The sequence below is a fragment of the Oncorhynchus mykiss genome, chromosome 12, assembly GCF_013265735.2.
Source record: "Oncorhynchus mykiss isolate Arlee chromosome 12, USDA_OmykA_1.1, whole genome shotgun sequence".
Classification (NCBI taxonomy): domain Eukaryota; kingdom Metazoa; phylum Chordata; class Actinopteri; order Salmoniformes; family Salmonidae; genus Oncorhynchus; species Oncorhynchus mykiss.
The window spans coordinates 6,484,003-6,501,842 of NC_048576.1; the positions used below are offsets into that span (position 1 = coordinate 6,484,003).

A 17,840-nucleotide genomic window follows, 5' to 3' on the forward strand; every position below is an offset into this window, starting at 1 on the left:
TAGAGTGTAGAGGCGGCAGGGTACCCTGGTGGTTAGAGTGTAGAGGCGGCAGGTAGCCTAGTGGTTAGAGTGTAGAGGCGGCAGGGTACCCTGGTGGTTAGAGTGTAGAGGCGGCAGGGTACCCTGGTGGTTAGAGTGTAGAGGCGGCAGGTAGCCTAGTGGTTAGAGTGTAGAGGTGGCAGGGTACCCTGGTGGTTAGAGTGTAGAGGCGGCAGGTAGCCTAGTGGTTAGAGTGTAGAGGCGGCAGGTAGCCTAGTGGTTAGAGTGTAGAGGCGGCAGGTAGCCTAGTGGTTAGAGTGTAGAGGCGGCAGGTAGCCTAGTGGTTAGAGTGTAGAGGTGGCAGGGTACCCTGGTGGTTAGAGTGTAGAGGCGGCAGGTAGCCTAGTGGTTAGAGTGTAGAGGTGGCAGGGTACCCTGGTGGTTAGAGTGTAGAGGCGGCAGGTAGCCTAGTGGTTAGAGTGTAGAGGCGGCAGGGTACCCTGGTGGTTAGAGTGTAGAGGCGGCAGGTAGCCTAGTGGTTAGAGTGTAGAGGTGGCAGGGTACCCTGGTGGTTAGAGTGTAGAGGCGGCAGGTAGCCTAGTGGTTAGAGTGTAGAGGTGGCAGGGTACCCTGGTGGTTAGAGTTTAGAGGCGGCAGGTAGCCTAGTGGTTAGAGTGTAGAGGTGGCAGGGTACCCTGGTGGTTAGAGTGTAGAGGCGGCAGGTAGCCTAGTGGTTAGAGTGTAGAGGTGGCAGGGTACCCTGGTGGTTAGAGTGTAGAGGCGGCAGGTAGCCTAGTGGTTAGAGTGTAGAGGCGGCAGGGTACCCTGGTGGTTAGAGTGTAGAGGCGGCAGGTAGCCTAGTGGTTAGAGTGTAGAGGCGGCAGGGTACCCTGGTGGTTAGAGTGTAGAGGCGGCAGGTAGCCTAGTGGTTAGAGTGTAGAGGCGGCAGGGTACCCTGGTGGTTAGAGTGTAGAGGCGGCAGGTAGCCTAGTGGTTAGAGTGTAGAGGCGGCAGGTAGCCTAGTGGTTAGAGTGTAGAGGTGGCAGGGTACCCTGGTGGTTAGAGTGTAGAGGCGGCAGGTAGCCTAGTGGTTAGAGTGTAGAGGCGGCAGGGTAGCCTAGTTGTTAGAGTGTAGAGGCGGCAGGTAGCCTAGTGGTTAGAGTGTTGAGGCGGCAGGGTACCCTGGTGGTTAGAGTGTAGAGGTGGTAGGGTACCCTGGTGGTTAGAGTGTAGAGGCGGCAGGTAGCCTAGTGGTTAGAGTGTAGAGGCGGCAGGTAGCCTAGTGGTTAGAGTGTAGAGGCGGCAGGGTACCCTGGTGGTTAGAGTGTAGAGGCGGCAGGTAGCCTAGTGGTTAGAGTGTAGAGGCGGCAGGGTACCCTGGTGGTTAGAGTGTAGAGGCGGCAGGGTACCCTGGTGGTTAGAGTGTAGAGGCGGCAGGTAGCCTAGTGGTTAGAGTGTAGAGGCGGCAGGTAGCCTAGTGGTTAGAGTGTAGAGGCGGCAGGGTACCCTGGTGGTTAGAGTGTAGAGGCGGCAGGTAGCCTAGTGGTTAGAGTGTAGAGGCGGCAGGGTACCCTGGTGGTTAGAGTGTAGAGGCGGCAGGGTACCCTGGTGGTTAGAGTGTAGAGGCGGCAGGTAGCCTAGTGGTTAGAGTGTAGAGGTGGCAGGGTACCCTGGTGGTTAGAGTGTAGAGGCGGCAGGTAGCCTAGTGGTTAGAGTGTAGAGGCGGCAGGTAGCCTAGTGGTTAGAGTGTAGAGGCGGCAGGTAGCCTAGTGGTTAGAGTGTAGAGGCGGCAGGTAGCCTAGTGGTTAGAGTGTAGAGGTGGCAGGGTACCCTGGTGGTTAGAGTGTAGAGGCGGCAGGTAGCCTAGTGGTTAGAGTGTAGAGGTGGCAGGGTACCCTGGTGGTTAGAGTTTAGAGGCGGCAGGTAGCCTAGTGGTTAGAGTGTAGAGGTGGCAGGGTACCCTGGTGGTTAGAGTGTAGAGGCGGCAGGTAGCCTAGTGGTTAGAGTGTAGAGGTGGCAGGGTACCCTGGTGGTTAGAGTGTAGAGGCGGCAGGTAGCCTAGTGGTTAGAGTGTAGAGGTGGCAGGGTACCCTGGTGGTTAGAGTGTAGAGGCGGCAGGTAGCCTAGTGGTTAGAGTGTAGAGGCGGCAGGGTACCCTGGTGGTTAGAGTGTAGAGGCGGCAGGTAGCCTAGTGGTTAGAGTGTAGAGGCGGCAGGGTACCCTGGTGGTTAGAGTGTAGAGGCGGCAGGGTACCCTGGTGGTTGGAGAGTTGGACTAGTAACCGGAAGGTTGCAAGTTCAAATCCCCGAGCTGACAAGGTACAAATCTGTCGTTCTGCCCCCTGAACAAAGCAGTTAACCCACTGTTCCTAGGCCGTCATTGAAAACAAGAATTTGTTCTTAACTGACTTGCCTGGTAAAATAAAAAGTGATATGATTTTCACTTGTGAAATATAAACTCAACGTAAAAAACAGCCAATTCACATATGAAAAAAGACATTTTTGTTGTTGTCGTTCTAAGGGCATGGCGTATTTAATGTACTGTAGATCTGTGGCAATGAAAGTGTAATGCATGGTTTTGATTGGATGGACTCTTCCACCCGAAGCAAAACTGTTCTTATCTTCAACATCTCTGATGAGTTTGAACCGATTGTTTCATTGGACAATCAGACTGGGGAAGTTAAAAGTCATCTCTGAGGGCGGAGACTAACTCTGGGAGATGTCAGGATAGCACTAGATTGGTAGGTCCTGTGAGGACAGGGCAGCCATGTTAATGAACCTAGGGTCTGAGTAGAAATGAGGCAGAGTCCTAGACTGCAGTACTATAGTCTGTATGTAGTATTATTGTAGTAGATATGAGTGGCAGTACTATAGTCTGTAGTATTATTGTAGTACATATGACTGTAGTACTATAGTCTGTAGTGGTATTGTAGTACATGTGACTGCAGTACTATAGTCTGTAATATTACTGTAGTAGATATGACGGCAGTACTATAGTCTGTAGTATTATTGTAGTAGATATGACGGCAGTGCTATAGTCTGTAGAGGTATTGTAGTACATATGACGGCAGTACTATAGTCTGTAGTATTATTGTAGTAGATATGACGGCAGTGCTATAGTCTGTAGAGGTATTGTAGTACATATGACTGTAGTACTATAGTCTGTAGTATTATTGTAGTAGATATGACTGTAGTACTATAGTCTGTAGTGGTAGTAGATATGACGTCAGTACTATAGTCTGTAATATTACTGTAGTAGATATGACGACAGTACTATAGTATGTAGTATTACTGTAGTGGATATTACGACAGTACTATAGTCTGTAGTATTAGTGTAGTAGATATGACGGCAGTACTATAGTCTGTAGAGGTATTGTAGTAGATATGACTGCAGTACTATAGTCTGTAGTGGTATTGTAGTAGATATGACTGCAGTACTATGGTCTGTAGTATTATTGTAGTAGATATGACTGTAGTACTATAGTCTGTAGTGGTAGTAGATATGACGGCAGTACTATAGTCTGTAGTATTATTGTAGTACATATGACTTCAGTACTATAGTCTGCAGTGGTATTGTAGTAGATATGACAGCAGTACTATAGTCTGTAGTAATTATTGTAGTAGATATGACGTCAGTACTATAGTCTGTAGTGGTATTGTAGTAGATGTGACTGCAGTACTATAGTCTGTAGTATTACTGTAGTAGATATGACAGCAGTACTATAATATGTAGTATTATTGTAGTAGATATGACAACAGTACTATAGTCTGTAGAGGTATTGTACTACATATGACTGTAATACTATAGTCTGTAGTATTACTGTAGTAGATATGACTGCAGTACTATAGTCTGTAGTGGTATTGTAGTACATATGACTGTAATACTATAGTCTGTAGTATTACTGTAGTAGATATGACTGCAGTACTATAGTCTGTAGTGGTATTGTAGTAGATATCTGATGAGGCTGGGCCTGTGAAGACGAGGCAGCAAGGCCTGTGAAGACAAGGCAGCAAGGCCTGTGGAGACGAGGCAGCAAGGCCTGTGGAGATGAGGCAGCAAGGCCTGTGAAGACGAGGCAGCAAGGCCTGTGGAGACGAGGCAGCAAGGCCTGTGGAGATGAGGCAGCAAGGCCTGTGAAGACGAGGCAGCAAGGCCTGTGGAGACGAGGCAGCAAGGCCTGTGGAGACAAGGCAGCAAGGCCTGTGAAGACAAGGCAGCAAGGCCTGTGGAGACGAGGCTCGGAGGATGTACTCTGAACTCTCTCAGTATAGAAATGCGACGTTTTATTATTGAAATATCAAAAGTGTGTAGACTACGGAGAGAAACAAAATGGTGCCGTTTCAGCCCAAAGTGATGCTGCGCTGGAGATGGGAGTGTGAGCTAGTGGGTAGCTGGATATGGGAGTGTGAGCTAGTGGGTAGCTGGATATGGGAGTGTGAGCTAGTGGGTAGCTGGATAGGGGAGTGTGAGCTAGTAGGTAGCTGGATATGGGAATGTGCGCTAGTGGGTAGCTGGATATGGGAGTGTGAGCTAGTGGGTAGCTGGATATGGGAGTGTGAGCTAGTGGGTAGCTGGATATGGGAGTGTGAGCTAGTGGGTAGCTGGATATGGGAGTGTGAGCTAGTGGGTAGCTGGATATGGGAGTGTGAGCTAGTGGGTAGCTGGATATGGGAGTGTGAGCTAGTGGGTAGCTGGATATGGGAGTGCGAGCTAGTGGGTAGCTGGATATGGGAGTGTGAGCTAGTGGGTAGCTGGATAGGGGAGTGTGAGCTAGTGGGTAGCTGGATATGGGAGTGTGAGCTAGTGGGTAGCTGGATATGGGAGTGTGAGCTAGTGGGTAGCTGGATATGGGAGTGTGAGCTAGTGGGTAGCTGGATAGGGGAGTGTGAGCTAGTGGGTAGTTGGATATGGGGTGTGAGCTAGTGGGTAGCTGGATATGGGAGTGTGAGCTAGTGGGTAGCTGGATATGGGAGTGTGAGCTAGTGGGTAGCTGGAATATGGGAGTGTGAGCTAGTGGGTAGCTGGATATGGGAGTGTGAGCTAGTGGGTAGCTGGATATGGGAGTGTGAGCTAGTGGGTAGCTGGATATGGGGGTGTGAGCTAGTGGGTAGCTGGATATGGGAGTGTGAGCTACTGGGTAGCTGGATATGGGAGTGTGAGCTAGTGGGTAGCTGGATATGGGAGTGTGAGCTAGTGGGTAGCTGGATATGGGAGTGTGAGCTAGTGGGTAGTTGGATATGGGGTGTGAGCTAGTGGGTAGCGTAGCTGGATATGGGAGTGTGAGCTAGTGGGTAGCTGGAGATGGGAGTGTGAGCTAGTGGGTAGCTGGAGGTGGGAGTGTGAGCTAGTGGGTAGCTGATATGGGGTGTGAGCTAGTGGGTAGCTGGAGATGGGAGTGTGAGCTAGTGGGTAGCTGGATATGGGAATGTGTGCTAGTGGGTAGCTGGAGATGGGAGTGTGAGCTAGTGGGTAGCTGGATATGGGAATGTGTGCTAGTGGGTAGCTGGATATGGGAGTGTGAGCTATTGGGTAGCTGGATATGGGAGTGTGAGCTAGTGGGTAGCTGGATATGGGAGTGTGAGCTAGTGGGTAGCTGGATATGGGAGTGTGAGCTAGTGGGTAGCTGGATATGGGGGTTTGAGCTAGTGGGTAGCTGGATATGGGAGTGTGAGCTACTGGGTAGCTGGATATGGGAGTGTGAGCTAGTGGGTAGCTGGATATGGGAGTGTGAGCTAGTGGGTAGCTGGATATGGGAGTGTGAGCTAGTGGGTAGTTGGATATGGGGTGTGAGCTAGTGGGTAGCGTAGCTGGATATGGGAGTGTGAGCTAGTGGGTAGCTGGAGATGGGAGTGTGAGCTAGTGGGTAGCTGGAGGTGGGAGTGTGAGCTAGTGGGTAGCTGATATGGGGTGTGAGCTAGTGGGTAGCTGGAGATGGGAGTGTGAGCTAGTGGGTAGCTGGATATGGGAATGTGTGCTAGTGGGTAGCTGGATATGGGAGTGTGAGCTAGTGGGTAGCTGGATATGGGAGTGTGAGCTAGTGGGTAGCTGGATATGGGAGTGTGAGCTAGTGGGTAGCTGGATATGGGAGTGTGAGCTAGTGGGTAGCTGGATATGGGAGTGTGAGCTAGTGGGTAGCTGGATATGGGAGTGTGAGCTAGTGGGTAGCTGGATATGGGAGTGTGAGCTAGTGGGTAGCTGGATATGGGAGTGTGAGCTAGTGGGTAGCTGGATATGGGAGTGTGAGCTAGTGGGTAGCTGGATATGGGAGTGTGAGCTAGTGGGTAGCTGGATATGGGAGTGTGAGCTAGTGGGTAGCTGGATATGGGAGTGTGAGCTAGTGGGTAGCTGGATATGGGAGTGTGAGCTAGTGGGTAGCTGGATATGGGAGTGTGAGCTAGTGGGTAGCTGGATATGGGAGTGTGAGCTAGTGGGTAGCTGGATATGGGAGTGTGAGCTAGTGGGTAGCTGGATATGGGAGTGTGAGCTAGTGGGTAGCTGGATATGGGAGTGTGAGCTAGTGGGTAGCTGGATATGGGAGTGTGAGCTAGTGGGTAGCTGGATATGGGAGTGTGAGCTAGTGGGTAGCTGGATATGGGAGTGTGAGCTAGTGGGTAGCTGGATATGGGAGTGTGAGCTAGTGGGTAGCTGGATATGGGAGTGTGAGCTAGTGGGTAGCTGGATATGGGAGTGCGAGCTAGTGGGTAGCTGGATTTGGGAGTGTGAGCTAGTGGGTAGCTGGATATGGGAATGTGTGCTAGTGGGTAGCTGGATATGGGAGTGTGAGCTAGTGGGTAGCTGGATATGGGAGTGTGAGCTAGTGTGTAGCTGGATATGGGAGTGTGAGCTAGTGGGTAGCTGGATATGGGAGTGTGAGCTAGTGGGTAGCTGGATATGGGAGTGTGAGCTAGTGGGTAGCTGGATATGGGAGTGTGAGCTAGTGGGTAGCTGGATATGGGAATGTGTGCTAGTGGGTAGCTGGATATGGGAGTGTGAGCTAGTGGGTAGCTGGATATGGGAGTGTGAGCTAGTGGGTAGCTGGATATGGGAGTGTGAGCTACTGGGTAGCTGGATATGGGAGTGTGAGCTAGTGGGTAGCTGGATATGGGAGTGTGAGCTAGTGGGTAGCTGGATATGAGAGTGTGAGCTATTGGGTAGCTGGATATGGGAATGTGTGCTAGTGGGTCTGGGTAGGGGAAATGTGTGCTAGTGGGTAGCTGGATATGGGGTGTGTGATAGTGGGTAGCTGGATATGGGAATGTGTGCTAGTGGGTCTGGGTAGGGGAATGTGTGCTAGTGGGTAGCTGGATATGGGGTGTGTGATAGTGGGTCTGGGTAGCTGTGATGGGGTGTGTGCTAGTGGGTAGCTGGATATGGGGGTGTGTGCTAGTGGGTAGCTGGATAGGGGGGGTGTGATAGTGGGTAGCTGGATAGGGGAATGTGTGATAGTGGGTCTGGGTAGCTGTGATGAGTGTGTGCTAGTGGGTAGCTGGATATGGGATGTGTGCTAGTGGGTAGCTGGAGATGGGGGAGTGTGATAGTGGGTAGCTGGAGATGGGGGTGTGTGATAGTGGGTAGCTGGATAGGGGAATGTGTGATAGTGGGTAGCTGGATAGGGTATTGTGTGATAGTGGGTAGCTGGATATGGGGTGTGTGCTAATGGGTAGCTGGATATGGGGTGTGTGCTAGTGGGTCTGGGTAGCTGTGATGGGGTGTGAGCTAGTGGGTAGATGTGATGGGGTGTGTGCTAGTGGTTAACTGGATATGGGGATGGAGCTAGTGGGTAGCTGGATATGGGGTGTGAGCTAGTGAGTAGCTGGATATGGGGTGTGAGCTAGTGGGTAGCTGGATAGGGGATGTGAGCTAGTGGGTAGCTGGATATGGGGTGTTAGCTAGTGGGTAGATGTGATTGGGTGTGTGCTAGTGGGTAGATGTGATGGGGTGTGTGCTAGTGGTTAGCTGGATATGGGGATAGAGCTAGTGGGTAGATGTTATTGGGTGTGAGCTAGTGGGTAGATGTGATGGGGTGTGTGCTAGTGGCTAGCTGGATATGGGGATGGAGCTAGGGGTAGCTGGATATATGGGGTGTGAGCTAGTGGGTAGCTGGATATGGGGTGTGAGCTAGTGGGTAGCTGGATATGGGGTGTGAGCTAGTGGGTAGCTGGATATGGGGTGTGAGCTAGTGGGTAGATGTGTTTGGGTGTGTGCTAGTGGGTATCTGGATATGAGGTGTGTACTAGTGGGTAGCTGGATGTGAGGTGTGTACTAGTGGGTAGATGTGATATAGTTGATGTTTCTATGTGTATGCTTGGTATTGTTTGTAAAATATAAAATAAATCTTACAAAATGTCTATATAAAGCAATGTTTTCAGGTAGGACTTGGGTCCAGTGGTTTAGTGGTATAATTTTAGGTGTCGTATCACACCTTGTATTTTATGATTCCAGTTTGTTACCAACTTTAATTGAGGCAGGACTATGTATTGAATACAATCGACTCATCGATGATCCTATGCTCTGAGACTAAACCTCTCCTTCCTCCACCTCTCTCTTTCCTCCAGGTGCAGAGACCTCATCGTCATCTCCGTCCCAGACAGGCCAGGTGTTCGTGGACTTCAGCTTGGTTCTGGAACCCCAGGACACGGTGACATTACGGGGCGGTGTTCTCCAGCTGGACTGCGAGGCGCAGTCAGATCAGGGTATTCCAGTCATCGTCTGGAAGAAGGATGGGGTGTTGCTCAGCGCCGTGGTGGACGAGAGGAGACAGCAGTTCCCTAACGGGTCTCTAGTGGTCCAGAACGTGGTTCATTCACGACACCACCGACCTGACGAGGGGCTCTACCAGTGTCTGGCAGCGCTAGAGGGAGTGGGGGCCATAGTCAGCCGCACGGCTAAAGTCACTGTCTCTGGTAAGACCTTACTTACTTAATCCTGGAAACAGTGACGAATGTCCTCCATTTCACTCGGTTTCGGGGGAAGTTTTTTATAGGTTGCACTTGTTGAGGGTGGTGAGAGCTGTGGTGTGTATGCTCCTAATCAAGAGGGGATTTCATACCGTAGGTCATAGAAAAAGGAAAAGGGGGGAAACCTAGTCAGTTGAACAACCGAATGCCTTCGACCGAAATGTGCCTTCTGCATTTAACCCAACCCCTCTGAATATAAAGCTATTGTGAGATAGTATTATCATCTTATATCCAGTTTTGTATTGGTTTCTTGAGGGACGTCTCAAATTATTTCTAGGGCCTTATTTCTAGCGCCCTTGTGTCTAGGGCCTTTCTTTCCAAGGCCTTATTTCTAGCGCCCTTGTGTCTAGTGCCCTTCTTTCCAGGGCCTTATGTCTAGTGCCCTTCTTTCTAGGGACCTCATATCTAGGGGTTTTCCTTAACACCACAAGATGCATATTCTTCCCTTTCTATCTGTCAGAGTCCTATTCCTCATCTATCTGTCCTATTCCTCAACAGTAGGGTGCAGTAGAGTAGAGTAGGGTACAGTAAAGTAGTGTACAGTATAGTGCAGTAGATTACAGTACAGTACAGTACAGTAATGTACAGTATAGTGCAGTAGATTAGAGTAGATTACAGTACAGTACAGTAGTGTACAGTATAGTGCAGTAGATTACAGTAGATGACAGTACAGTACAGTATAGTGCAGTAGATTACAGTACAGTATAGTGCAGTACAGTAGTGTACAGTATAGTGCAGTAGATTACGGTAGATTACAGTACAGTGCAGTAGATTAGGGTACAGTACAGTACAGTATAGTACAGTACAGTAGTGTACAGTATAGTGCAGTAGATTACGGTAGATTACAGTACAGTACAGTATAGTGCAGTACAGTAGTGTACAGTATGGTGTAGTAAATTACAGTAGATTACAGTACAGTACAGTACAGTATAGTACAGTACAGTACAGTACAGTATAGTATAGTATAGTATAGTATAGTATAGTACAGTACAGTACAGTATAGTATTGTACAGTACAGTATAGTACATTACAGTGCAGTAGAGTACAGTAGGATACAGTACAGTAGAGTAGAGTAGAGTAGAGTACAGTACAGTACAGTACAGTGCAGTGCAGGAGAGTACAGTAGGATACGGTACAGTAGAGTAGAGTAGAGTACAGTACAGTACAGTACAGTACAGTGCATTGCAGTAGAGTACAGTAGGATACGGTACAGTAGAGTAGAGTAGAGTACAGTAGAGTAGAGTACAGTAGAGTAGAGTACAGTAGAGTACAGTACAGTACAGTACAGTACAGTGCAGTGCAGTACAGTACAGTAGGATACAGTACAGTAGAGTTAAATGCAATTTAGACTCATGATTGTTCAAAAGATTGTTCACACCGATTGAGAACCACTACTGTACAACAAGCCAGTGTAACCCACTGTTCCCTGGTAGGCTGTCATTGTAAATAAGAATTTGTTCTTAAACTGACTTGCCTGGTTAAATAAAGTTAAAATAAAAATAAAAATAAATAAATCTACACTTTTTTTCTGGAGTGTGCACTTGTCCACTACCCAAAATGGTGGTCCTCTGTAGCTCAGTTGGTAGAGAATGGCGCATGCAACTTCAAAATGGAGATAGCCCCAATGGTGCTGCCCATGCTGTCACATTCTCCGTAATGGCACAGGTACAAAGATGAGACATCTATATAACTCTATGGTGTCAATTGTTTTTGTGGCTGTTTCAGTTTGGACAAGTTTGACTTATTTTGAACTTTAAAGGGGCAATCAGCAGTTGAAACAATAGAAAAAAAAGCATAACAACCACCACTGTTTTGGTAAAAAGCTGAGGCTGGAGAAACGTCATAGACATCGTTATGGATGCAAGGAATCCATTAAATCAAAATTATTGTTTTAACTATGTTCTGAGGCCATACAGATTTTTGTTCACATGTACTTTGGAGTAAAACAAGTTTACATTTTGGGTTCTGATGACAGTTGAACTAAGCTCATGAGTCATTTCTGAGTTAAATTCTTCAAGAATCAATGGCTACATATTATTCATTTATAAGTACAATTGATATGGCTACTGTAGATTGACCCTTTAAAGAGTGACTGCCCCTAAAAAGCAACTTCTGGTTTTGAAAACAACCTATGTGGCATCTACAGGAGTCAGAAACATTAATTCTAGTGTCAACATTTACTATAAAGTGTAAATAGGATAATTTTTTTGTCATAAAGTCAGTTTCGTCCAAAACTGAGATTTGTCAGATGATATGAACAAATGGTATGTCACGGGAATGAAGGGTACCTTGACAGTTTTCCTTGGGTTCGTTCTTTTTTCAACCCTGCCCACATGCGCACAGCTGGCAGTTGCTAAGTAATAATCAATTCTAAATGCAGCTGCACGCAACCCGATCGTAATGCCCATGGTCAATTTGGTTTGACATTCGATATCCCTATGAGGCTAGTTAGGCACCATCAGTAAAATGACACATTGTACACGGGACAAATATTATTTTTTTTATGTCAATAGCTCCAAATTTCAAAGACGTAAAAAACTCAAACCAACTATACATTGTAAAAATGCGTCTACAAATATTGAAATAATTGAACGAGACAACTGAAAGATGTGCGACATGAAGACATTGTCCCATTTCTATTGTGTAATTTATTGACGGGCCCTAACAAGCCCCAATGACAAACCAAATTTGCCACGGTCTCACACCAGCCGGCTGAAGATAATTGGCTAAATCCGTTGGCTAGACACAAGACCTGGTTGGACTGTTTCAAGTTATCTAGAAGGGTGAGTGACTGTAACTGTGAACACTCGCATGAAGTGTCCACTTGTCCAAAGCTCTGCTGTTGTAGAACTGTTGACAGCATAGGGATTTAGACTGAAGCTCTGCTGTTGTAGAACTGTTGACAGCATCGGGAGGTAGACGGAAGCTCTGCTGTTGTAGAACTGTCAACAGCATAGGGATTTAGACTGAAGCTCTGCTATTGTAGAACTGTTGACAGCATCGGGAGGTAGACGGAATCTCTGCGGTTGTAGAACTGTTGACAGCATCGGGAGGTACATGGAAGCTCTGCTGTTGTAGAACTGTTGACAGTATCGGGAGGTAGACGGAAGCTCTGCTGTTGTAGAACTGTCTACAGCATCGGGAGGTAGACTGAAGCTCTGCTATTGTAGAACTGTCTACAGCATCGGGAGGTAGACTGAAGCTCTGCTATTGTAGAACTGTTGACAGCATCGGGAGGTAGACGGAAGCTCTGCTGTTGTAGAACTGTCTACAGCATCGGGAGGTAGACTGAAGCTCTGCTATTGTAGAACTGTCTACAGCATCGGGAGGTAGACTGAAGCTCTGCTATTGTAGAACTGTTGACAGCATCGGGAGGTAGACGGAATCTCTGCGGTTGTAGAACTGTTGACAGCATCGGAAGGTAGATGGAAGCTCTGCTGTTGTAGAACTGTCGACAGCATCGGGAGGTAGACAGAACCTCTGCTGTTGTAGAACTGTTGACAGCATCGGGAGGTAGATGGAAGCTCTGCTGTTGTAGAACTGTCGACAGCATCGGGAGGTAGACGGAAGCCCTGCATGTGGTACAACTGTCGACAGCATCGGGAGGTAGATGGAAGCCCTGCTATTGTAGAACTGTTGACAGCATCGGGAGGTAGATGGAAGCTCTGCTGTTGTAGAACTGTTGACAGCATCAGGAGGTACGTGGAAGCTCTGCTGTTGTAGAACTGTCAACAGCATCGGGAGGTAGATGGAAGCTCTGCTGTTGTAGAACTGTTGACAGCATCGGGAGGTACATGGAAGCTCTGCTGTTGTAGAACTGTTGACAGCATCGGGAGGTAGACGGAAGCTCTGCTGTTGTAGAACTGTTGACATCATCAGGAGTTAGACGGAAGCCCTGCATGTGGTACAACTGTCAACAGCATCGGGAGGTAGACGGAAGCCCTGCTATTGTAGGACTGTCAACAGCATCGGGAGGTACATGGAAGCTCTGCTGTTGTAGAACTGTTGACAGCATCGGGAGGTAGACGGAAGCTCTGCTGTTGTAGAATTGTTGACAGCATCAGGAGTTAGACGGAAGCCCTGCATGTGGTACAACTGTCAACAGCATCGGCAGGTAGATGGAAGCTCTGCTGTTGTAGAACTGTTGACAGCATCGGGAGGTAGACTGAAGCTCTGCTATTGTAGAACTGTCTACAGCATCGGGAGGTAGACTGAAGCTCTGCTATTGTAGAACTGTTGACAGCATCGGGAGGTAGACGGAAGCTCTGCTGTTGTAGAACTGTCTACAGCATCGGGAGGTAGACTGAAGCTCTGCTATTGTAGAACTGTCTACAGCATCGGGAGGTAGACTGAAGCTCTGCTATTGTAGAACTGTCGACAGTATCGGGAGGTAGACGGAATCTCTGCGGTTGTAGAACTGTTGACAGCATCGGAAGGTAGATGGAAGCTCTGCTGTTGTAGAACTGTCGACAGCATCGGGAGGTAGACAGAACCTCTGCTGTTGTAGAACTGTTGACAGCATCGGGAGGTAGATGGAAGCTCTGCTGTTGTAGAACTGTCGACAGCATCGGGAGGTAGACGGAAGCCCTGCATGTGGTACAACTGTCGACAGCATCGGGAGGTAGATGGAAGCCCTGCTATTGTAGAACTGTTGACAGCATCGGGAGGTAGATGGAAGCTCTGCTGTTGTAGAACTGTTGACAGCATCAGGAGGTACGTGGAAGCCCTGCTATTGTAGGACTGTCAACAGCATCGGGAGGTACATGGAAGCTCTGCTGTTGTAGAACTGTTGACAGCATCGGGAGGTACATGGAAGCTCTGCTGTTGTAGAACTGTTGACAGCATCGGGAGGTAGACGGAAGCTCTGCTGTTGTAGAATTGTTGACAGCATCAGGAGTTAGACGGAAGCCCTGCATGTGGTACAACTGTCAACAGCATCGGCAGGTAGATGGAAGCTCTGCTGTTGTAGAACTGTCAACAGCATCGGGAGGTAGACTGAAGCCCTGCTGTTGTAGAACTGTCAACAGCATCGGGAGGTAGACGGAAGCCCTGCTGTTGTAGAACTGTTGACAGCATCGGGAGGTAGACTGAAGCCCTGCTGTTGTAGAACTGTCAACAGCATCGGGAGGTAGACGGAAGCCCTGCTGTTGTAGAACTGTTGACAGCATCGGGAGGTAGACTGAAGCCCTGCTGTTGTAGAACTGTTGACAACATCGGGAGGTAGACTGAAGCCCTGCTGTTGTAGAACTGTCAGCAGCATCGGGAGGTAGATGTGAGTAAGAATTGCATTCTGCTGACTCTGTGGGAGGCTAGCAAGCTCCCGGGCTGTTGGTTAGTTCTCCATCTGGAGATACATCTACAACACACACACACACACACACACACACACACACACACACACACATATATCCACATCCACATACAAGTCAGCTAAGAACTAATTTTACAAGGACAGCCTTGCAAAAAGCCTCCTGCGGGGACGGGGGATGGGATTACAAATGTAAAATAAGTAACATAAATATAGGACAAAACACGCATCACGCCAAGAGAGACAACACAACACTACATAAATATAGGACAACACACACATCACGCCAAGAGAGACAACACAACACTACATAAATATAGGACAAAACACGCATCACGCCAAGAGAGACAACACAACACTACATAAATATAGGACAACACACACATCACGCCAAGAGAGACAACACAACACTACATAAATATAGGACAACACACACATCACGCCAAGAGAGACAACACTACACTACATAAATATAGGACAACACACACATCACGCCAAGAGAGACAACACTACATACATATAGGACAACACACACATCACTCCAAGAGAGACAACACAACACTACATACATATAGGACAACACACACATCACGCCAAGAGAGACAACACAACACTACATAAATATAAGACAAAACACACATCACGCCAAGAGAGACAACACAACACTACATAAATATAGGACAACACACACATCACGCCAAGAGAGACAACACTACATACATATAGGACAACACACACATCACGCCAAGAGAGACAACACAACACTACATAAATATAGGACAACACACACATCACGCCAAGAGAGACAACACTACATACATATAGGACAACACACACATCACTCCAAGAGAGACAACACAACACTACATACATATAGGACAACACACACATCACGCCAAGAGAGACAACACAACACTACATAAATATAAGACAACACACACATCACGCCAAGAGAGATAACACAACACTACATAAAGAGAGACCTAAGACAGCAACATAGCATGGCAGCAACACATGACAACACAACATGGCAGTAACACAACATGACAACAACATGGCAGCAACACATGACAACACATGGCAGCAACACAACATGACAACAACATGGCATCAACACATGACAACACAACATGGCAGCAACACAACTTTACAACAACATGGAAACACAACATGGCAGCAACACTACATGGCAACAACATGGTAGCAACACAACATGACAACAACATGGTAGCAACACAACATGACAACAACATGGTAGCAACACAACATGACAACAACATGGGAGCAACACAACATGACAACAACATGGCAGCAACACATGACAACACATGGCAGCAACACAACATGACAACAACATGGCAGCAACACATGACAACACAACATGGCAGCAACACAACTTTACAACAACATGGCAGCAACACATGACAACACAACATGGCAGCAACACAACATAACAACAACATGGCAGCAACACATGACAACACAACATGGCAGTAACACAACATGACAACAACATGGCAGCAACACATGACAACACAACATGGCAGCAACACAACTTTACAACAACATGGCAGCAACACATGACAACACAACATGGCAGCAACACAACATAACAACATGGCAGCAACACAACATAACAACATGGCAGCAACACAACATGACAACACAACATGGCAGCAACACATGACAACACAGCATGGCAGCAACACAACATGACAACAACATGGCAGCAACACATGACAACACAACATGGCAGCAACACAACATGACAACAACATGGCAGCAACACAACATGACAACAACATGGCAACACAACATGGCAGCAACACTACATGGCAACAACATGGTAGCAACACAACATGACAACAACATGGTAGCAACACAACATGACAACAACATGGTAGCAACACAACATGACAACAACATGGGAGCAACACAACATGACAACAACATGGGAGCAACACATGACAACACTGCATGGTAGCAACACAACATGACAACAACATGGCAGCAACACAACATGACAACAACATGGGAGCAACACAACATGACAACACTGCATGGTAGCAACACAACATGACAACAACATGCGAGCAACACAACATGACAACAACATGGGAGCAACACACCATGACAACAACATGGCAGCAACACATGACAATAACATGGGACCAACACAACATGACAACAACATGGCAGCAGCACAACATGATAACAACATGGTGGTAACACAACATGACAACAACATGGCAGCAACACATGACAACACAACATGGCAGCAACACAACATGACAACAACATGGCAGCAACACATGACAACACAACATGGCAGCAACACAACATGACAACACAACATGGCATCAACACATGAAAACACAGCATGGCAGCAACACAACATGACAACAACATGGCAGCAACACATGACAACACAACATGGCAGCAACACAACATGACAACAACATGGCAGCAACACAACATGACAACAACATGGCAGCAACACATGGCAACACAGCATGGCAGCAACACAACATGACAACAACATGGTAGCAACACTACATGGCAACAACATGGTAGCAACACAACATGACAACAACATGGTAGCAACACAACATGACAACAACATGGTAGCAACACAACATGACAACAACATGGGAGCAACACAACATGACAACAACATGGGAGCAACACATGACAACACTGCATGGTAGCAACACAACATGACAACAACATGGCAGCAACACAACATGACAACAACATGGGAGCAACACAACATGACAACACTGCATGGTAGCAACACAACATGACAACACAGCATGGCAGCAACACAACATGACAACACTGCATGGTAGCAACACAACAAGACAACAACATGCGAGCAACACAACATGACAACAACATGGGAGCAACACAACATGACAACAACATGGCAGCAACACATGACAACAACATGGGACCAACACAACATGACAACAACATGGTAGCAACACAACATGACAACAACATGGCAGCAACACAACATGACAACAACATTGGAGCAACACAACATGACAACAACATGGGAACAACACATGACAACAACATGGGAACAACACATGACAACAACATGGGAACAACACATGACAACACTGCATGGTAGCAACACAACATGACAACAACATGGGAACAACACATGACAACACAGCATGGTAGCAGCACAAAACATAATACAAACATCAGACAGACAGAAAGAGACAGACAGACAAATACAAAGAAAGACAGACACGGAGAGACAGGCAGGCAGTCACACAGACAGACAGACAGACAGACAGACAGACAGACAGACAGACAGACAGACAGACAGACAGAGAGAGAGAGACCGAGACAGACAGATACAGACAGAGAGTACTCCAGTGGGTCAGACCAGACAGACCAGTTGGAGAGATAAGTAGATGAGCTCTCGATCAGGTCAGCCCAAGGACATGACATGGTTAGACTGCACTCATCCTTACCAGAAACAGTTTGGCTTAATGTGCTGAAATAGGCACCCTATTTCATGGTAAAACCCATCCATGACACATGATTTACTATGGGATGTCTTCTGACAGTTCAGAGATATC

At 47.5% G+C, this 17,840-nt stretch overlaps 1 protein-coding gene across 1 annotated transcript in view; it reads left to right on the forward strand.

Annotated features, from left to right (window-relative positions):
* dcc (DCC netrin 1 receptor) overlaps window positions 1–17,840 on the forward strand; it is a 600,603-nt gene that overhangs the window by 182,277 nt on the left and 400,486 nt on the right. The window contains exon 2 of the mRNA XM_036936778.1: window positions 8,535–8,882. Within this exon, the coding sequence (XP_036792673.1) occupies window positions 8,535–8,882 (348 nt within the window). The remainder of the gene's footprint in view (window positions 1–8,534; window positions 8,883–17,840) is intronic.